General features: G+C 37.8%; 1 protein-coding gene across 2 annotated transcripts in view; it reads left to right on the top strand.

Annotated features, from left to right (window-relative positions):
* LIN7A (lin-7 cell polarity scaffold A) overlaps positions 1–22,628 on the top strand; it is a 127,741-nt gene that overhangs the window by 78,202 nt on the left and 26,911 nt on the right. For both annotated transcript variants that reach the window (XM_077845636.1, XM_077845635.1), the window contains exons 5-6: positions 8,306–8,377; positions 10,712–10,921. In XM_077845636.1, the coding sequence (XP_077701762.1) occupies positions 8,306–8,377; positions 10,712–10,921 (282 nt within the window). The remainder of the gene's footprint in view (positions 1–8,305; positions 8,378–10,711; positions 10,922–22,628) is intronic.

The raw sequence follows: 22,628 nt of genomic DNA, 5'->3' as shown, positions 1-22,628 counted from the left end.
ACAGAAAGTGATCAATCTTTACTTTTAACGTTGTAAGAATATTTAAATATTTTTAAGTCAGATACCACATCAAGTAACTTTTCTTTTATTCCACTCTTACCGGAGTTTCCAAATCTGAAAAATCAAGAAAACCACTAAAAACTATATAAATACAGATACAAGTGTCAGTCTTAGCACTTTTATTGGCTTTTTCTTATTTTCAAAATACACATTCCTACTTGCTTTTTAAATAAAAACTATGCATTTAACAAGCCCTAATGAACACTATAATGTGGGATTTGTACCATATCATTTTCACATTTGGATTTTGTTTCTCATTAATTTCCTCTAATAATTCTGATCATTTATTTGTCTTTCCACTTTTTTTCCCTCTTGAGGTACCTTGGTCTAATGTAATTTTAATTTTTCACAATGTTGCTGAAAGGTTTATTTCTTTCTTCCAGTCACTGATAAAGAGGAGTGTATTTAATCCTAATTGTAATTCTATTGACATTTTAGGAGCCAGCCTGTTCATAATGAGGTCTGCAAAATCTCTGGAGCATCTTATGCTTGAAAGAAATGTTACCATCCATTAAAGTATATGTTGTTTTCCACATTTATAAACTTTAAGGCCTGGGAACTAATGTTATCTTTTTATTGTATCAGAAAGTTTAAATAGATGTAGGTCTTTGTATTTCAAAGCCCTTGTTTTTAATTTCCAAAATCATTACGAAGTTTCAGAATATTTTCAGCTCAAAATATTTTCTGTTTTTTTTTAAATGTGGGTTTATGGAAGTATAATTTATATAGAGTAATAATATTTCCTCTTTTCAGTGCACAATTCTAAGCGTTTTAATGGGCACATTGCAATCATGTGATCATCACCATTTTCAAGATATAGGAGTTCCCACACCCCCAGATTTTCTTTGTGCCCAGTAGTCAATTTCTCCCCACCCCTAGCTTCTGGCAACCTTTGATCTATTTTCTGTTCCTATTTTTTTTGCCTTTTCCAGTGTGTCATATAAATGAAATAATCATGGAATCTGTCTTCTTTCACTTAAGCAATACCCATTTGAGATTCACCCACATTGGTGTGTGTATGCGTAATTTGTTCCTTTTTATTGCAAAACAGTATTCCATTGTATAGATGTACTTCCATTTAATTATTCATTCAGGGGCACCTGGGTGGCTCAGTGGTTGAGCATTTGCCTTTGGCTCAGGTCGTGATCCCCGAGTCTTGGGATCGAGTCCCGCATCAGGCTCCTAGCAGGGAGCCTGCTTCTCCCTTTGCCTATGTCTCTGCCTCTCTCTCTCTCTTTCATGAATAAATAAATAAGTCTTTTTTTAAAAAAATAGTTATTCATTCACAGCTGAAGGCTGTTTGAATTGTTTCTGGTTTGGGATGATTATGAATAGAGCTGCTATAAGTATTTACATACCATTTTTGTATGGATATACGTTTTTGTTTATCTTGGACAAATAGCTGGAAGTAGATAAGAGAATCTTAAGATAAGTGTAGGTTTAACTTTATAGAAAACTGTTATCCTGTTTTCCCACGTGGCTGTGCCATTTGGCATTTCTGTCAGCAACGTACAAGAGTTCTGATTGTTCAACATTCTTGCCCACACTCGGTGTTGTCAATTTTTTTAAAAATCTGGACATGTTAAAAGAGTGTAGATGTATCTAATTATGGTTTTAATTTGAATTTTCCTAATGAGTAATGATATTGAGTATCTTTGATGATGAGTATCTTTTCATTTTTACCTTGGTGACATGTCTATTCAAATAATTGATCCAATATTTAACTGGATGGTTTTCTTACTATTGACTTTTGAAAGTTCTTTATATATTCTGGATATGAAGCCTTTTTCAGATATGTGTTTTGCAAACATTTTCTCCCAATTGTTTTTTCATTTTCTTAGCTAAATTTTCCTAAGAGTTAGTGTCTGCTTTTCTTAACCACATCTTAATCTATGCTCTCTCAGTTTCTAAACCCTGGTGTTAACAAATTTGCATTAATTTTTAATGAATAAATTATATAGCTCTGGAATTAGTGGGGACGCAAAGAAACAGACTCTAAACATAGCACAGTTCTGTATAATATTTACTCAAATAACATAGCAATCAGGAGTTCTTCTGGCAGAAAGTATCAGAAAATCCAACTTCAGTGGCTTAAATAAGACTATTTCTCTTTGTTACAAGTTGAGAGATAAAGGCAGCTGCTTACAGTGTTTTAGGAGCTCCATGTAATCAGAGGTGGTATCTATACCTTTCAATGGCCTTTCTCTTGCAGTTGAAGGTTGGTACTACACCTGATTATATTCACAATCAGGACAAGAAGTAGAGAAGAAAAAAGGAAAGCATTGTACCAAGAGAACAACACTTTCCCAGAAGCCTGTCACCTACTTAAAATTAAATTCTTATTAGTCGGGGGTGCCTGGATGGCTCAGCAGTTGAGCATCTGCCTTTGGTTCAGGCCGTGATCCTGGAGTCCCGGGATCAAGTCCCACATAGGGCTCCCTGCGAGGAGCCTGCTTCTCCCTCTGCCTGTGTCTCTGCCTCTCTCTGTGTGTGTCTCTCATGAATAAATAAATCTTAAAAAAAAATCTTATTGGACAGAACTGGGTCTATATGTGTTGGGAGGAGGAGGTTGAAAATGGGAGCTTAGGTATGGTGAGCCTACCCAGTATCTGCCTCACACAACCATTTTAAAATAATACCAAAATACAAAAGACAGTAAAACTATAAGGGCAGAAAACAGAACAATCAAAATCTAATTTTGAATTCAGGGTGTTTTCCACACTGGCCAAGCAGCTAATGTCTAAAGGCATAGTTTCAATTGGATCCTAGGCATGCACATAACAGTCATAACAGAAATATAGTAGCTATTACTATAAGACTTTAATAAGAATAATAGGCTATGGTTTATGAAGCCACATATTTTACCCTCTTTGACTGCCTCTTGAAGATAGGGTTTTATGTAGACGCATAGATAGTAGGTCACTTAAAGTCACATAGAAAAGAGATCCAAGATCCAAGAAAGGAAACTCTTGATAGAGATTTGTCAGCCCTTGCCCACCTCTCTGTACCAATCAGAGTTTTCAAGACCAAGAAGAATGGTTCAATGTAAAGCTTATATTTTGGTATCGTCCACATAATCTGTGTATAAATGTAAGCTCAAAAGCAAAAATTCTAATCACGTTAGAATTTTAGCTATTCAGCTTAACATATCTAAATGGGAATTCTGTTGTAAACTTGGTAAATAAATTGTAGTAAAAGAAAAACTTTTACTTCATTTGTGCTTGCTATTCTCTCTGTGATAAAATTTCCAGAAAAAGTAGTCTATTTACTTGTTAGTGTAAAGAAAAATAAAAGTAAATGATTTATTTGAAAAAAAATTTAAAAAGCCCTTCTAGGGACGCCTGGGTGGCTCAGCGGTTGAGCATCTACCTTCAGCTCAGAGCATGATCCTGGGGTCCCAGGATCGAGTCCCACATCAAGCTCCCTGCGTGGAGCCTGCTTCCTCTGCCTCTCTCTCTCTCTCTGTGTGTGTGTGTCTCTCATGAATAACTAAATAAATGAAATATTTTAAAAAAATAAAATAAAAAAATAAAAATAGCCCTTCTAAATGAAAGCTTACATTCATTCAGAGTTTTAGAAGGAGCTATTAATTTTTTTCATCCTTCATATTTGGCCCAGGTGCCTAACACACTGACTAGAATAACTCTTACATGGTTGTTAGCTGCAAATGTTTAATACAGTTTGGAAACCAACAAATTCATCACTCCAAATGAAAGTGAAATAGCACTTTTAATTGTCTTTTATGATTATAATATACTAAGATTCAAAGAAAATAAGTCAAATATTATTGTTAGTCTTTTCTCCTATAAAGCACAACAGACTCTGATCAGTTGGTTTTTAAACACTAGCTGACATGGTTTAGTTAGAGAGGCAAGTCAAAACTGGGAGATATTGATTCTATTTCCATTAGCTAAGTTGCCTTACGAAAGTTACTTAGCTCATCGTTTTCTAGGGACAAAATGTATCCCTACCTATCTTACTTTTCAAAGACAATTGTACAGATATTTGTAGAAATTTATAAGGAGGTTGTTATAGAAAGCTAAAATATTTTGCAAGATGCTCTGAGAGAATTCTTAAAGGGAAAACAGAAAATGCATGCATGAGCTTCAATAGGGAACTGTGGGGCTTAGAGTTTCCAGAATCAATTCAGTCTCCAAATTTCTGGACAACGTCAGCTACAGCATTTCTACAACACATTCCATCGGGTAAGATGGGCTTAATTATTACTGAAAGTCAAATAATTTATAGAAACTCTTGTATAGGGTTTTAGCTTACATTTTTGTATCAGTAATTGACTTACCTTGAGTAAATCTCACAGATTCAACAGCATTTTGAATATTTGGAACTTATTCCAAGCTATCGAAAATTTACAAATACAGATCAATTCAATTAAGGTGAGGGGGTTGCAGTCCATTGATTCAGAAAATGTACAAGTGCACTTGTATAATGGTGGGCATCATATTAAACCTACATAGTTTTATTCAAAATATAAATAAATACTGGTGACCTCTCCAAGTTTTTGTTTCCCCAGTGCTGGCAAAATAATAGCAGTCTGATGCTGTCTTAGTACAAAAGCCTCATGTGGTTGAAAAAAGGAAGATTTTGGAGGCAATTAGATATGACTCCCTGTACCAAATCTGCCATTCCCTGTGTGGTCATAGGCATGTTATCATCTCTGTGGGCTGTTTCCTTCTGTGTAGAGTGCCTGAATCATAAATTGTGAGCACCGAATGAAATCACTGATATAAAATGCTTAGGATTGCACTTGGCTTAGAGCAAGTTCTCATTAGATGCTCACCAGAATTATTATTTACTCCAAAAGAAAATTTGTTGAACAAGACTCTTTTATTTATTTACAAGATCCTTTACCCAGTGCTATGCAAGTGTCTTTTTATGGCCTGCTAATTACTATGTATAAGAAGAAATGATATAGCATAACTTCTTTGTTCCGGGTTTTTCAATCTCAAGACCATTGACGTTTTGGAAGATGATTCTTTGTTATGGAGAGCTACTGTGAGCATTGTAGGATATTTAGCAGCATCTCAGTCTTCTAATAGTAGATGTCAATAGCACCATCCACTTTCCCATTTGTAGCAACCCAAAAAGTCTCCAGACATTGACAAATAAACGTCTCCTAGGATGCAAAAACTTCCCTGGTTGAGAACTACAGTCTTCTATCAACTCTCTGTAAAATATATTCATGGACTACTAGTCCTAGAAGATTCTTCCCAAAAGATCCAAGTCAAATAATTTAGGAAACATTGAATGTTAATAATAATAATAATAGTAGCTAATTTTTAGTAAACTTACTACATGCTGCAAACTGTTCTGGTCTTATTTAATCCTCTTAACAGACCTAGAAGTTAGTTACAGCTTTAAGGTTTATTATTCACTTGAGAAAATTGAACCCCAGTGAAATCAAGTAACTGACCGAGCACATTCCATAAATACGTGACGTCTGCAGAACCTGTGCATTACCTATACATAGTGCGGCCTCTCGCATCCTCCACTTTTTAATTCACGATTCAAAATTGAATGTTAAAGATAATTATTCTTAAATTTTTATTTACTTTAGGAACTTAAATTCATTTTTGCTTTCATCGATTGATGACAACCTCCTAATCGTTTGCTAATGATTGCCCTCTAAACATCCTTTCCCTGGGAAAGATCACCAAAATAACCCCAGACAAATTCAAATGGACCAAAACCCAAGAGGGAGGAATTTCTCGGCTTGGAAGGTGGCCAGGAACAAGGAACAGAAAAAATGAAAATGAGGTCTTTTACCATTACATTAAACAGGGAAAAACAAGAGTCTCCAGGTGAAAGGGCATTCGGAACAGAGCAATTTGCATACGCAAAGGCCTGGGTAGCTGGGAAGGCATGATGTGTTTGGGGAACAGTGAGGGTGGAGGAAAACAAAAAGGACAATGAAATCAGAGGAAAGGCTGGGTTCTGCGTTATCGTTGCAAGTTTGACTCCTGTAGGCATGTTTGACTTTGCAATCTTTACAGCCAAAAGCACGGTGACGACGTAGTCAGGTAGGTCCTTGACAATGATAACCAAAGTCAGTAGTATTTGGTGGTGGGAGACCCAGTGAAGACATGCAGAGCCTTGAGCAAGAGATAATGAGCTCAGATCGAGCGAAGGGATCAGATTTGAGAGAGATTATTAACAAGAAAAACCGAGTATGGAGAATCTTGCTCGTAAATGGGCTACAAGATCAAATAAGTAGAATTAATTTGTGGAAGATCTATCTCTACAAAACAAAGTGATGCCCTCTCAAGGAAATAACGTGGAAACATGTTAAGCAGCTATGCTGGTGACTTAGAGGATTTGCGTTAACAAATCCCAGGCTCCTGGACTCCTTTTTCCTGGAAAACTATTCCGATCCCATTCAGATTTCTCACCAAAATTGTATACCCCAGTTATTTAGTGAAGTATAAGGCTGAATGGCAGATTCAGCCCCTACCTTTCTAATCCAGGCCACTTTGTCTTTTTCCTTCTGAACATGTCACTTGGGAAAGATAAGTCCGCATTAACGGAGATTCAACCAAATGTACTTGAGAAATGGTGAGCCAGCTAAGAAATGTCGGGAAGAGATCAGTCTGAGATACTCAAAGAACTGTTAAATGGATGCATGAATCACATTCTGAATTCACTTTAATACTTTGTACTTAAGTGTAGAAAATAAGATTAATAGAGAGGGGAAAAAATCTTTGATTATAATTTTCTATTTTATGTTTAACTGAAATAGCTAATGGGCTATCTTCTTCAAACTGTATTTTTAAGAGTCATTCTCTATACTCAAGTTTATTTATGTTGAAGCAATTTATTTTGCCTTTGATATACAGATTTTTATAATCCCATCCTTGACAATTTAGAAAGAAAACATTTTTCCTACTACGTTCTAAGGCAGTAGGAAAGGTAAAGGTAAGGTAAAAATTCTCACTGATAATTTTCATAGCTGTGCCTAAAATCGTAATTAATAATAATACCTGCTATTTAAGGAGTACTCATTAAGTGCCAGGTGTCTTGAAAGTATTATTTCAAGTAAAAACCATACTAAGTAAATATTCTTTTACCCAGTTTTCAGATGGGCAAACAGAGGATCAAAGTGGTGAAATGGTTCAACCAGGACCTTGTAGTCCCCCAATTAACACTGTAAAGCTGAAACTTAGGTCCATTAGTAAAAAAAAAAAAAAAATGTTCTTTGTACAGTATCATTCTGAGTCCAGTTTTACTTCTATTCTTTTTCTTTTTTAAAAAAGATTTTATTTATTTATTCATGAGAGACATAGAGAGAGGCAGAGACGAGCCTGATTCAGGACTCGATTCCAGGACCCCGGGATCATGCCCTGAGCCAAAGGCAGATGCTAAACCACTGAGCCACCCAGGCGTCCCCTATTCTTCTTACTTCATTTAAATGTTAACATGAATCCATAGCTGATCTGCTGCTCTGTGTTACTAGTTCTAAAAATCTCTTACTTTACTTGTCCCTTCCCCTGAATATCATTTTATCTTCTATATTTGTGAATTAGGAATACATATCATGAATGGTAACATAAATCCCAACATGCAAGGAAAAGATAATTGTTATCCTAGCTTTGTGGAATATTAATTTAAGAAACTTTTTTAAAGATTTTATTTATTTTAGAGAGAGAAAGAGAGAGCGGGAGCAGCAGGGAGGAGCAGAGAGAGAGGGACAAGCAGATTCTATGCTGAGCATGGAGCCCGAGGACACAGGGCTCAGTCTCATGACCCTGAGATCATGACTTGAGCCCAAACCACGAGTTGGGTTCTCAACCAAACTGAGCCACCCCAGCGCCCTGAAAACGAATTTTTAGAGAGTTCCTTAGATTCAGGAAGTTGTTTTATATATATTTTTATTACATATTTGAGAGACAGAACGATATGGTAATGGTAAAAATTCTCACTGATAAAATGGCTTTTATAAAACCAAATATTAGAGTTTTTATGTTTGATAAAACATAGATAGCCGAATAATAAAAGTGTTTGCCTTCTCTGTTGCAACCCTCCCCCACCAAAAATATAGGAGGCATTTTGGTCCTAATCACCAGGATAATGAATTCAGACCTATTTCATTTTGTGACAGAGAACTTGTGTTTTACAATGAAAATTTATTGTCCTATCTGCAATGAAAGAATTGATATTCTTTCTGTTCTTACCCATTCTTCTTCTTTTTCTTCTTCTTCTTCTTTTTTTTTTTTTTTTGTGAATGTTTTAGGTGTATCAGTATATGCATGAAACGATAACTGTTAATGGCTGTCCTGAATTCCGTGCCAGGGCCACAGCAAAGGTAAGGCTTGAGTAACTTTAAAAATATACTTGACCCCAGTGATCTAGTAATTGATTGTGCGCGTGTGTGTTTCAGGTATTCTCGTGTGTACACTGTAAGAGAATTTAGACATCAGTGGCAGCCCAGAGTCTAGAACCAGTACTACTTCCCAGGTAAAAATCCTAATGGAAAATTGAACGTTTCTGCTGCTTCTGTAGCTTAAGAAAGGAGAATGATTTCATTAAACTCACTAAATGTCCATTTGGCACAAGCAAATCTACTGGTTCATTGTATGAAATAATACATGGTTTTCTGACACATTTCTCTGATCCAAAAGAAATCTGTTTCCTATTCAGTGCATGGAGATTTATTTGTACAAGTTGAAAGATTTGACTTGAGTCAGACACAAAGAGAATTCACCTGAGACCCACTGACATAGGGTTCCTGCATGTATTCAGCGGAGCAGTGGGTAGCTTGCTGAAAGAATGTGACATTGACCTAAAGCGAAAGCCTGTCACCTTTTGTGGTAGTGACCACATTCGCTCTTTAAAAACTCAAAGCCAGGGATTGCAGAGAAAGCTAATGGAAATCTTAAACTAATGGAAATTGTATAACGATAGGATCATGAAATTATCTGGAAAATAGACCATTAGGAAACAATAGTTTTAAACCAAGATCACTAATGTAGTTCTTATTTTACAAACACAGAAGTGTTATAATGGATGTACAATGACTTGCTTTTTAAAAGCTCTTATCTTTCTAACAATGTATAAGAAATAAGAACTGGCGAAAATAATCAGCATTTTCCATTTAATTCTTTTGTGTTATATCACCTCTTGCTTGATTTCTCTCCTGATTTTTTAGTTTTCATTCTGTAACTGAACACTGTAGATTTGTAAGTTGTTTTGTTTTGTTTTTTTAACCCAGGCAAAAGGAGGGTATTATTATCATTACATCATGCTTTGCTTGTTCTGAAGTGGAACACACACAGAAAAATGATCCCTACATGGTTTAATTAAGGGGAAAGTGAATTATGTAGTGTTTTACCATTCTCATTTCTTATTCATGTAGAACAGCAGGATAGCAGCATAATGTTGCAATAGCACAATATTTTCTGGTTGTTTCTGGGCTGTCTGCATTGCATCCATGTCAGCCATTAAAATCTATGCATGACGACAAGGTTTGCATGAGCGAATGCATGTAGCTAAAAACAAGCCATTATTTCCATATCATTCACTAAATTTCACTAAATGCAGACAGTAGCATAATGCTCAATTGATGTGATAATGCTGTGTGTGGAAAAGAATGTACAGTAGTTGGCAATCAATATTTTCATAGTGTTGAGTAAATCACTTTATAGTAGGCATCTAATCAACTGTGGTTAAGGCAGGTTAATGGAAGTGGAAAATAAGAAGCAGGCAGAGAATCTTTTCTTGACAGAAACAACTTCAGTGCTGTTATTTTCTTTCCGTGAGGGGTGGGAACTAATGGTAAGTTATGTTTTCAACTTATTTTTAACAATTAATACATGTATTTTAAAATAAAACGGTGTCCATGTTAAATGATATTTTGTACATCTAGGTATAAAACCATAGGCTGCTCATTTTGCCCATGTTGCCGTAGTTGTTAAAATATTAATGTAAAATAGAGGAGAAAACATCCTTACCAGATAAGAGGACCTTTCATAGTAATGCAAAATATTGATGTGAAATAATAACAGTCTGTTTGAACCCATTATTTGTTTTAGCTTTTGTTTTCTTTTAGGTATCCTCAATCAGAAAAAAAAAAAAAAAACACCCAAAATCTAAGTTTGCCAAGCCAGTGGTCTGGCAATAGCAAGATTATATATATATATTGATCCAAGTATATACATATAAGTGCTTCTAAGTACATTGAGTAAATATTCATGAACATTTATGTGCCAGCACCGGGGTAGACTGTGTGTCATACGAAGAAGCAGATTACATGCTTGTTGCCCTTCAGGTGCTCACAGTCGACACGTATACATAATAGTTACAGCATGTGTACCATATGGAGATAGTATGGGGAGCAAACCTCCAAGGAAAGGAGGAATTGCATCTCACTAAGGTAACTGGGGAAGATTTTTATAAAGAAGGGAAATCTGTGTCAGAATGGATAAGTTCTAGAAAGCTGGAAATGACCAGGCAGGGCTTTCCCAAAGAAGAGAGTTCTAGATGACATTGAAATGAAGCAAGCTCCCTCCCCGTTGTATTCTTTTTTCCACAGGAGAATGCTATAAAAATAAGAGGAGTTGCCTGAGCCCACCCACTGCAAAGCATATGATCAGCCTTATTTCCCCTCGTTTTATTACCAAATGACCATCTTTTCTTTCAGGCAACAGTTGCAGCTTTTGCAGCTAGTGAAGGCCACTCCCACCCTCGGGTAGTCGAACTGCCAAAGACTGATGAAGGCCTTGGTTTTAACGTGATGGGAGGAAAGGAGCAAAATTCCCCCATTTACATCTCTCGCATCATTCCTGGAGGCGTGGCCGAAAGACACGGAGGCCTCAAAAGGGGAGACCAGCTGCTATCAGTGAACGGAGTGGTATGTTCATAAAATAACCAGAGGTTTTCTCCCCTAAGCATATTTCCACCCCCTGCTGTTACTAAAGTCAAATGTTGAAATCCTAGAACAAATCATCATTTTGTGTTCAAATGACTCCCTCCGCATTGATGGACATTACACCTACACAAGCAGTCATTTTATAGTTCTTATGTCTCATTTCATCTGTTTGGGTATGAGAAGTATGAGCTGGTTAGAAAACCATCCCAAGAAATTATACCAATGAGTAGAATCTTCCCCAACATGATGCTCTGATCGAATTAATATTTAGAAGAACATAATAATTCCGAGGTACTTTTTTATTCAAATTACTATAAAAGTACACACATTTAAAACGTAAAGATAAAACTTCTCGCCCTGTATTTTTTATTTTAAGTTAAAGAGGAAGGATAATTTTAATGGAAAAAGATAACGCACAGATAATTCCTTAATGTACAGCTTTAACAATAAAAATACATTAGCCTCTTCCCCCAATAAGTTTGATTATGTTATGTATTCATCGTATATATTTTAATTTTGACACAGAGTTATTAAGGCAGATTAAAACATAAAACATTTTAAAGTATTTTTTAACCTTCATATTCTTTGGATAGCATTACCTCCATATGTAATAAGGACTTGCTAAAGAAATAACTTTATCTGAAATGAATCATTTTCTCTCCAAAACTTCTACTTACATCAGAAATAATCTAAAAAGCATACATTTCAGAAGTTTAAATAAAAACAAATCAGGGCAGCCCGGGTAGCTCAGCGGTTTAGCGCCGCCGCCTTCATTTCAGAGCCTGATCCTGGAGACCCAGGATCGAGTCCCACGTCGGGCTCCCTGCACGGAGCCTGCTTCTCCCTCTGTCTGTGTCTCTGCCTCTCTCTCTCTCTCTCTCTCTGTCTCTCATGAATAAATAAATAAAATATTAAAAAAACAAACAAATCACCGTTTACCTGTATATTAACCTAAGATCTTTTTCCTGAGATCTTAAGATTTTAACACATCAGCTAGGTCTGGGTTATTTGTGGCCATGTTGATCTCTGCTTAGAAGACAATATCCAAAATAAAATACATCCAGAATGTGATTTTGGTATCTAGGGGGTAGATTCTTGTGTATTTATATCTTGTATTTTGTTTATTTCTTTTTTCATTTTTAGCCTAATAGCTTTGTAGAACCCCACACTATTCATTCAGCTCTGCTGATGGCCATCAAAATCATCAATCCATGAATATTCTAGATCACTTCAGCATTCCAATTCTAAAATTGGCATTTCATTCACTTTTTTGCATGTAACAATGCTTTGAGATGAGCTTTCTTGTAGACTTTTAGTTAACTATGACTTTTTCAAAGCACATTTCAACCGATAGTTTCAGAGTCCAGCTTTCTAATAGAGGCTGTAGACTAGGCCATGCAATCATGTCACAAAGTAATCTATGCCACAGTGTATGAATTTACTACAGTTTATCTGAATATATTGGGAAGGTCAAAAGAAAGTATAGATTTTTTAAAAATGAAAAATACAAAAAAAAAAACAAAAAAAAGAACCAAAAGTACACTAATAGAAATTGCGATTATATATGGCAACAATAAATGTCAATGAAATCAATTTAATAGGTGGTTGGTTGACTTCTATCTGTCAAAGGAGCTAAAGAGCCTTTGTTAAACCCAAATATTTCTAAGGCAACATCTGTAGGCATTTTATAATCTCTCATGCATTCCTTGCAGTGACCATGTGACTTTATCTGGGCAGCTGCAGGGGGTATAGGAGAATGGAGTCAGACCCATCAGGCTCTACCATTCAATGTTCTTTAATATTCCACATATTTAAAACTTTTAATTTTACCAATTAAGTCTCATTTATCATGGTAAGTTAACGAGTCACTAATTTGCCAATTTTGAATCCATTTTTGACATATTTTTGCTAATAAGCAAAGCATCATTTGTTCAGATTCTTTTATGGTGGCCAAGTTCCAGAGTATTGCCTTTCTAATATAATGCTTGCTGACCACCTTGGACTGGTTTAAGCTCCTAAAGTCAGGATTTCAAATATTACACATCCATATAATTCAACTATGTATTATCAACTACCCATTTTAAAGTATTTAAAAGTAAATATTCTATTTCTAAATATTCTATTCTAAATATATTCTAACAGTCCCTGATGTTGACCAGATGTTCATCAGGAGATAGTTTTCATTCTGCAACTGAGAAACTTCATGAGTTTTTCATAGCCATGCAGAGTAGTTAATCCCAGGCAAGAACCCCGGTTCTTCTAACACCCAATCTAGAAGTCTTTTCAGTATAAATTTCAGTCAGATGGAAATACTTAAAACAAACAAACACCCTGTAACGGAAGAGCCAAAAAAAAAAAAAAAGAGAGAGAGAGAGAGAGAGAGAGAAAAGATTAGCAAATAATCAAATGATTTCTCTTTACACTTTAAAGTACCATTTGGGGAACTCAACATGGAAGATACTGAGACCATGTCATTACTAACCAAGAACAAATTTTAGAAGAGAATGATGTGAAGGGCTGAAGCAAACCTGAACTACTTCAGTGCAAGTACTCTGGGGAAAATTTCCTAAAGTCCTACTTGGAAAGTGAAGAAATTATTCCATGGATCTTTAAGCATCTGAAAAGACATTTGATAGGATGTCTTGATTATGTATGTTTGTTTTTATTCCTTCCCTCCTTTTAAAAAGGATAGGTCACAGAGTCTGGTAAAAAATAAAACATGTATATACAGAACTATTAACATGACATGTTAGGAAATAAAGTAGGATGATGGAAAGAGGGAAAAAATAAATAAATAGAAATAAAAGGTACAGCAATTGAGCAAGTGATTTTCAGTTTCTCTCTTAGTGTCTTAGAAGATAAAAACAGAAGGAAACTCATACCAGCTCAGCTATCATTGGAGGGAATTTTTTTTCTATTCCTGAGCTCCAGAGAAATTTCCCATGGGATTCATACAAACGAGACATTGAATCACCTAATACAATTTTATAGAAAATACAGAGGCCTTTTGTGTGGGGCTACTTCTTATGTCAACCTTCAGTAAAAACAGGGCTGAATGCTCAATTAAAATTTAACATTAACAGAAGGTCAAAATGTTACTGTTCAAATTTATAGCTTTCTAATGATCTCCTTTTCACCCTTCTCTGCCCAAGTATTTCATCAGCAATTTTGAGAAAGGACTAAAGGACCATTTATAAAGGGTGCAGCCAATGTGGAACCAGCAGAGACAGTAAATAAATTTAGTGACAGAGTCCAGATAAAAAAAAAAAAAAAAAAAAATCTCAGAAATGGTGGAATAGGCCTAATTTAATGAGAATCTACATGAAGTCTTGCTCTTGTGCCTAGAAAACTAACCACCCATGTGCAAAATCGGCAATGGGGGAATGGCTAAACCTCAAAACCTGAAAGAACAAAAAAGCCTGGGGATTTCGATAGATTTCGAGAGGAATATGAGTGAAGTTGGGGGGAAAACCCACAAAAAAAAAAAAGAAAACCCACAAAAAACATATTAATGTGAGTATAGGGGGCGTTATTACAAATTTAGTGTACAGACACGGAAGGAGACTTGATCCAGCTCTGGAATGTGCTGGACCCCATTGTGCTCCAGACCTGGTTCCGTCCTTATGGAGAACAATGCAGTTCTTCCAGAGATGAGCAGTCTTGTAGACAATGAGCATGTTAAAGAAGGAAGTGAGTTGTTTCGGATGGAGGAGAGAAGATTTAGGGGAATGATGGCTGCCTTCAGTTGTCCTGCATCGTGTGAGGTGCCTGATAGAGGAGAACCAGCAGCACCTTGGGGTAAACGGCATCAGGAGGGCTATTTCAGCTTATTATAATAAAGAGCTTTTAAACATACAGACTCTATAAATAGGGAAAGACCGAATCATAAAACAGTATGTGTCCATCATTTGAACTTTTAATCAGAGTTTAGAAGACCACCTTGAAGGAGCCGTTTAGAGGATGTGTGTTGTGTAGAGAGCTGGGGCAGTTGGCCCCAAGGTCCCTTCTAACTCTGTAACTGTGATTCTGTATCCTTAGATGGGATTTTGCTGAGACTGCTATACACACCCCCACACACACCCCTCCTTGTACAGGTAAGTGGGCTCCACCTTCTCCTCTCTGTGTACACTGCTAATGAGAGACTTTTTTTCCTTTTTTTTTGAGATTTTTTTTCCTGAACACAAAGATTAGAAACCTACTACAATATAATACTTCCTCTTTATTTAGTGCTTTATAGTTTATAAACAGCATTTATATGAGGTTCCCAATTCGTTCCTCAGAACAGTCGCATGAAATGGGTAGGGATAGAGTTTGTTGCTCTCTCTCGCTTGCTCGCTCGCTCGCTCTCGTGTGCACAAATACACACACACGGACACACACACAAATGGATACGCAGAAACCCATACTGAAATACACACATGAACGGAATTTCAGCCTTTATTATGGTCATAACTGATCCTTACCAAATGTGATTATTGGTTATGTAAAAAATCAATCCCAGTGAAATCTGAATAAGTTCCATGGATTGAGCCAACATCAATTTCCTATTTTTAACATTAAGCAATAGTTTTACAAGTTGTTAATATTGGGAGAAATTGAGGAAAGGGTACGAGGGACTTCCTTCTCTGTTTCTGTTCAGCTTCCTATGAATTTATAATCATTCCCTAATAATCATTTTTAAACTGAGGAAGTCCACAAGAATCAACCTGAAATACGATATCCTCCTGGTACTGATAGGAGAGAGGCCAGGTGGGAAGCAGAAGGCAGAAGACAGAAAGATAATAGAAGCATGAGCACTTTAAAAATATGTGGCAGTGAGAAGAGGCCTTCATTAGCCTCTGAAATCCATGCATGTTTTTAGAGCATCATTGGTAGGAAAATTGCAGTTAAATTTGCCCAGCTCTGTAGTTAATCCTAAATAAAGCTGTTGATACAGTGTATGCACAGTGCTAATTGATTTTTAAGCATAACAGATGAATGAGTAAAAGTTTAGGGATGAAGCAGAATAAATGATTTTCCTGGAATTTGGCCTTTTTCCCATTTTATAAATACCTATGCCAAGTTAAGGGTGAGTACTCACAGTCTAAATTATTTATGCAGAAATGCTGTCAGGTGTGGAATGAGGACGAAACAAAAATTAGAATTCCTTAGATTTGAGCCCTGTGGAGCTACAGCATCCCAGAAGGGAAATCTGTATGAAAATATTATTTACCTGTTATCTGAACAAAGAGAAAACACAAATAAGGTGATTTTTTTTTAAAGTTGCTATGAAATGCACCAAGATTTCTCTGAAAATTTAAGCTCTGCATCAGAACGTGTGACCATTGGCAGCAGTAATTTTTGCTCATTGCCTCATCTTCAGTCTTCAAACGGAGCTGTGTGCATGATCGAGGCTCCGTATAGAATTGTTGAGCTCCAGACACCACTGTAAGCACTTTACACAATGAATTTGTTATTTCTCTGTAATGATCTTCTGCGGTGGGTGCTACCTTGAGTACTCTCATTTTACAAATGGGGAGAAAGAGAGGAATCAAGAAACCTTGCCCAAGGTCACACAGCTCCCGAAGAGCTGGGAATTCTAACTCAGGCCATCTGGCCTTATTCATTGTAATTTAATGCTAAATATCTATCTCAGCCACTAATAAATTAGTATTTTTATCTGTCTGTAGAAAAGATCAAGGTTTCTGAACTGTTACAGGTTTACCTAAGTGCATTGTTGGTGGGGACAGCGTCTCTTTTTTTCTCAGATTCCCACGAGGGGCTCTGACCTTTCAAAAGTTAAGAACCATTCCTAAAAATAGTAATGTTTTGGAAAAGGATGTGTTTCCTTGAACTCGGGTGGCTCAGAATACCGAAGGGGCCTGAAGAGTTTGGCCTGAATATATCTGAGTTGTGCCGTATATGAACCCTCTCCTCAGCTCCATGCCAGGGATAGAAATCTGAGAGACCACACACAGTGTGGCCTGGAGAGCCAGTTACAGCCCTGATGGATCCACAGCCCCTGTGGTGGTCCGCTTGGTGGCGGGAGGGGAACAGGTGTAGACCTGAGCACTGTGGTGGAGGGAGGCAGGGAGGCCGAGCCTTAGTCTTCCCTTCTGTAGAGGCTAGTGTGAGGATCCTCAACTCCGTTCAAGGCTACGGGGCCTCAAGCTAGTCTCCTCACACCCTCCCTGCCTAGGAATCCCTTCCAGGTTCTTTACCTTTCTCAGCAGCCAAGTGGGAGATTGTCTGGGCTAGAATTAAACGGGAGTGCAAGGTGGAATTTCAGTTACGTACTGAAAATGTTTTGTTCTCTGGATGACATCATGTGACACCCCACTCACAACTGTGAAGGAGCCACGAGAAACGCAATTGTGCTGTTTTATCCCAGCCCCTTCGGAATGACACGCGCAGGGCAACCACATAATCCAATGCCGTGCAACACCGAGCTGGTGGCGGCCTGGCCCCTTCATTCGGAGTTGGCTCCTGATCAGAGATCTTTTCACTTAAAAAGCAGAACAGAGGGTGCCTGCGTGGCCCCGTCGGTTAAGCATCTGCCTTCGGCTTGGGTCACGATCTCAGGGTCCTGGGATCGAGTCCCGCATTGGGCTCCCTGCTCAGCGGTGAGTCAGCTTCTCCCTCCCCATTGCTTGTGCTATCTCTTGTTTGTTCGCTTGCTCTCTCTTTCTTTCTTTCTCTCTCAAATAAATTAAATCTTAAAAAAAAAAAAAAGTGGAACAGGAAAAAGCTGTGTCACCCCACTAGAACTGCTGCCTTCCTGCCCTGTGATCTCAGCTGGCAGGAATGGGCACTGCGAGCAATGGCTCTCAGACATTACCAGAGCAACTGGAGCCCTGAGCATCCACTGAGACTGTGCTGGTAAAACTCACCGAAGCCACCTCCATGCCAGGACACACTCACATGTAGCTGGTAATGAAGTACGGATCTCTAGGTGCTAGAAAGCGTTCCTATGCAGGAGGTCAGGCTGCCCTACATCTCTATTTAGCTTGCTGATGATGGATACTTGACTGTTCAATGTAGTTGCTGGTGTAGGCATCGCTCTCAGAGTTATTTTTACCATTCGTTGTTTGTGTCTTCCCCATTTTGTGCAGCTATTTCAGCAGGGGTTTTTTTTTTTTCATCTATTCAACAATTATTTGCAGAGCAATTATTATGTGACAGCTGCTGAGCCCGTAAGCCCTGGGTATAGATGGTGAACAAAATAAAAAAAAGGGTTATGACTCTCATGGAACTTTCTGCCTGGTGGAGAGTAAGAAAACGATGCTGATAATAATAATAAGTATACGGGTAAATGTCTGTGTGACTGGTGCTGTCTCTATCACTTATCCCAACCTAAAGGAAATGATGCTGTTGATTCAGTTCAGTTCTACACTGGCCAGAGTAATGAGGTTTTCACTCCAGGTCTGGATTAGTTTCCCTTGGCTGCTCCAACAAATTCTCACAAACTTGACGGCGTAAACAACAGAAATGTATTCTCTCATAGGTCTAGAGGCCAGAAGTCTGAAATCCGTTAAATGACCCAGAACCAGGGTGTGAGCAGGGCTCTGCACCTCCTGAGACTCTAGAGGACAATCCTTTTTTCGTTTCTTCCAGCTCTCGTGGCTGCCTGGGTTCCTTGACCTGTGGGGCTACCTTACTCAAATCTCTGCCTCCATGGTAACATCACCTTTCTCTCTTCTCTGTCAAATCTTCCTCCATTTCTCTCTTATAAGGACACTTGTGGTTGCATTCAGGGCCCACCAAGATTATGCAGGATAATCTCCTCATCTCAAGATTCTTAATTATAAGAGCAAAGACCCTTTTTCCAGGTAAGGCACCATTTACAGGTTCCAGGGAATGAGACCATTGAGGGCCATTATCCAGCCTTCTAGAGTGTGCTGATATCCTAAACCCAGAGGGCTTACTCATGTCCAGGACTACAGAACAGGACCGGCTGTCCACAGGCCGTGGGCAAATTGGTTTTCCATTCTCAGGATGGCATGTGCCGCATCTTGGCCACCCTTCTCCTCCTGTTCTTCCCCTCCCACCTCAGGTACTTTGCTCCTTGTAGTTTTGGTCTATGTGGTTAGTGAAGCCTTTCTGCATCCTATCTGCCCTATACTCCCCCCCGCCCCCGATCTTGTGTTGTCTTTGGATGATGGAAAACAATGCAGCCGTCTCTGCTTTTCAGCCAAAGGTTTTCAGCTACTTCTGAGTCTGTTTTTTGTTTGTTTGTTTGTTTTGTTTTGTTTTGTTTTGTTTTGTTTTTGCCACCGTGGTGTGGACTGAAGGAAGCCGAGAGGAGTGGGGGGAAATTTACACAGAAAACACAAATTTATACTTATAACTAAGAAGTCCGTGACTTACCATGGGAGGAGTGGCTGAAAGAAGAGGGTGATTGGGTCATGGGGAGTCCGATTAGGTGAGCCCAAGAGTTCACTGGGAGCCAGTTGGGGCAGGTTCTCCCAGGTGCTACCAGAGAGGTTTTACTTCCTTCTAAGTGCAATAGTGGAATCTTGATGTCCATCATTTCTGAAATCTGGTGATGGCCTAAGGATTTCTGATTCCTTCTCTGGCTCTTCTTTACGAAATGAAATGTATTATATTTTTTCACCGTCTAAGAATAGTATTGTTTTTTTTTTTTTTTTTTTCCTGTATTGACATTTTCTTTCCATACCCTTAAACCACTTTGACTGAGATCTGGCACCCGATGACAGCTTCAGAAGCCATTCTCTGGCTTTCTATTGTTGCTTTTAATGGAGATTAGAAAACTTATACTTTATTGCCGATTGATACTTTCAACATCTCAAAGAAGATATTAGAATTCAAGTTCTTACAGTTTCTGGGGAGTGTAAGGATATTCTAACCATAAAATGATCATTTATTCTTTGAAACTCAATTTCATCATGTGTAATCCAGAAATAACACCACCTTTCTCGCAGGGCGGATGGGATTCACTAAGAGAAAGTATGTGAAGGTACTTGCCACTAGCTATTAATTCTTATTAACTATTACTTACACTGACTTTAAATTCTTTTCCTTTAAGACTGGTAAGAGTCTCCTTCCTGCCTTAACAGTTTTGCCTGCATATGCATTTAAACTTCCAGCTCAGACTATTTCCTTTATTTTCTGTGTATCTTCAAGAGACAGTAAAATCCCCCATTGACCATTCTAAGTCCAGAGGCAGTTGGATGCTATTCATTGGCTGGTATTGACAAGTCATTGGATTTTTTTTCGTGTTCTTCCAACTGCAAAATGGATATAATGGCACCTATCCCATCTGCCTTGCCTAATAGAAACGATGGTAAAAGAGATAATTAATATAGGTGGCACTGGCAAAAATACGACTTTATCTTTCCACAAAAAAAAAAAAAAAAAACCACCATTATTGCTGTATATTATTATCTAACTGCCTTTTTCCTTCAACTCCCAGATGGGTCTGTCTGTATTTCCTCTTGCTACAAAGTCTTAATTTGCAAATGCAGAAAATGGAAGTAATCTTCGTCCTTCTGGGGGCTGAGAACTGTGTGGTTTATCTCAAAGGTATACAGCATTTGTCTTAGATTTCTGTGCTACAGCAAGTTCTGGCCTCGTTTTGGCTTTGAGGAATTCACTAAACCCGATTACCGGTTACTGTTTTAACCATTAGCAGAGAAGCCAATTTCTGTTGCCTAAGAGCTATGTTTGATGATTCAGTTTAAGTTTAACTGGCTTGAGAAAGAGCATTCTTTCAGGTTATTAAATGTTGGTCTACAGGCCGCTCGCACCAGCCTAAGGCACAGTTAGGATGTCGTTAATCCGCCAATATACCTTGGCTCTACAGGTATACCTAACGAAATGCAGGCCAACGTAAGTCAAGTTTGTGCAATTTTCCACAATGGATTTTGATCTTGTCTCGTCCTTGATTACATTTACAAAGACAGAAGACACTGATACAGATGGCAGTCATTTAACACATCAGGAGCTCTGTGTCCATGATGATCCATGTCAGATGCCCAAACTTAGATGTTCGTTGCTGAGCCTCAGCTGTGGGAAATGGAGGGAAGGAATCTTGGCAGTTGTGGTGCCAGAACCACACCTTTCTAAAGTTAGCCATCGGGTATGACCACTTTTAATGAATTTGCAGAGAGTGTCATATTGAGCCATAGACTTCTTCCAAATCATAACATGCAGGGAGTTTCACAAATGACAACCGTTCTGGAAAGGAGACTTCATCCAAGGCTTGTCTCAGAATTATGGGACCCGTGAGAAGGAACCCTGCCATTGATCTTAATTACCCTGGGTGACAAAGGCAAAGAGATTGACAGCTCACCATGAGTGAATCCGTCTCTACAGGCAAGCAGTATTTTAAGAAATCACTTTGAAGGATTTGATCAGACTGCCAAAAAAGAATTGTTAACCATGTGCCCTTATGCTTGGCACTGGGAAAGGAGCAGTTTAAGCTGCATAGATCATACATAGATCATACCCTAAAGGGGCTTACTTTTATCTAATTCTGGAAACATCAAGTCAAGTTTTTTTCATAAATAGAAAATGGCTACATCACTCATAATTGGCCTTAGATTTAGCTTTGAGTAGTTTGTAGAAATAGTGTACCAGTATGTCATGAACTGGAATATGCTAAGGCCTCTCCACTTTTCTGCCTGAATCGAGATGGTACTGTTATCTATTTGACCACTCCATAAAGTCTGGAACTGAAGTCTGCAGGGAACCTGAGACCCTGAGAGCTCCCTGAGTTTTACAGTGGGTCTAGAATGAGGCTGACCACCAGGCTGCTAATCCTAAACTTCTTTTTTTGTGTGTGTGTTCGTGATCTGTTTAAATTTTTAGAAAATTTAAATGATTATTCTGTTGTTATTCATTCTTAGGCAATGTAGGAAGCAACTTTAAATATCACTGCCCATGGTGCAGCAACTTAGAGCTAATTACCACAGGAACCCACTGCACACACCGTTTCACATGGGTCTTATTTTATTAAATGAAATTCGCAGGAGGGATAATGCAAAGCCATATGATGCTAGTTATCAGATCACGCATCATTTTGTGGCATCAGTATTTGTAGATATTAAAAATATTTCCTCCAGTTGTATTGAATGTATATTGCACATATTTGGAGTGTTCCATAAAGAAGCCCAATCACTTTTAACCCTCTTGACCTCTAAAAAAATTTATTAGGAAAAATATCAAGAAGTTAATTATGTGCAAATTATTAGGCATATTTGATTATCCTGTGAATAAAATCAAATATACTCATTAAAATTCCCTCTGATGCACCTTCAATTATTTCTAGAAATGGGAGACCTGAGTCAGACTTTAAACTTTATCTTTTCCGTGTCACTCTCTCTCTCAATCTATCCACAGTCATCTGCTTTCTCTAATACATTAGCTGCACAGTTATTCCACTGAAATTTTAGTTTGAGAGATAAAAATAAAAATTGATGAGAGATAGTTATATTCCCTGTTTCTAGAGCACACATGTAGCCAAACAAGGTTATATGACATTGCCTGGTAATAGTCTTGATATTCATTCATTCATTCATTCATTCAGAATTATGGGACCCATGAGAAGGAACCCTGCCATTGATCACATGTTAGAGAAGCAATGAGGGAGCTACAGGTGAGGTCAGTGGTAGTAGCAACAAGGGAGTAGTTCCTTCCTATACTTTTTTTTTTTATTTTTAAAGTTTTTGCTATTTAAAGAATGTAACTT

The sequence above is a fragment of the Canis aureus genome, chromosome 13, assembly GCF_053574225.1.
Source record: "Canis aureus isolate CA01 chromosome 13, VMU_Caureus_v.1.0, whole genome shotgun sequence".
NCBI lineage: Eukaryota > Metazoa > Chordata > Mammalia > Carnivora > Canidae > Canis > Canis aureus.
Note: the sequence above shows the minus strand (reverse complement) of the source record. Positions and strands in the feature narration are given on the sequence as shown.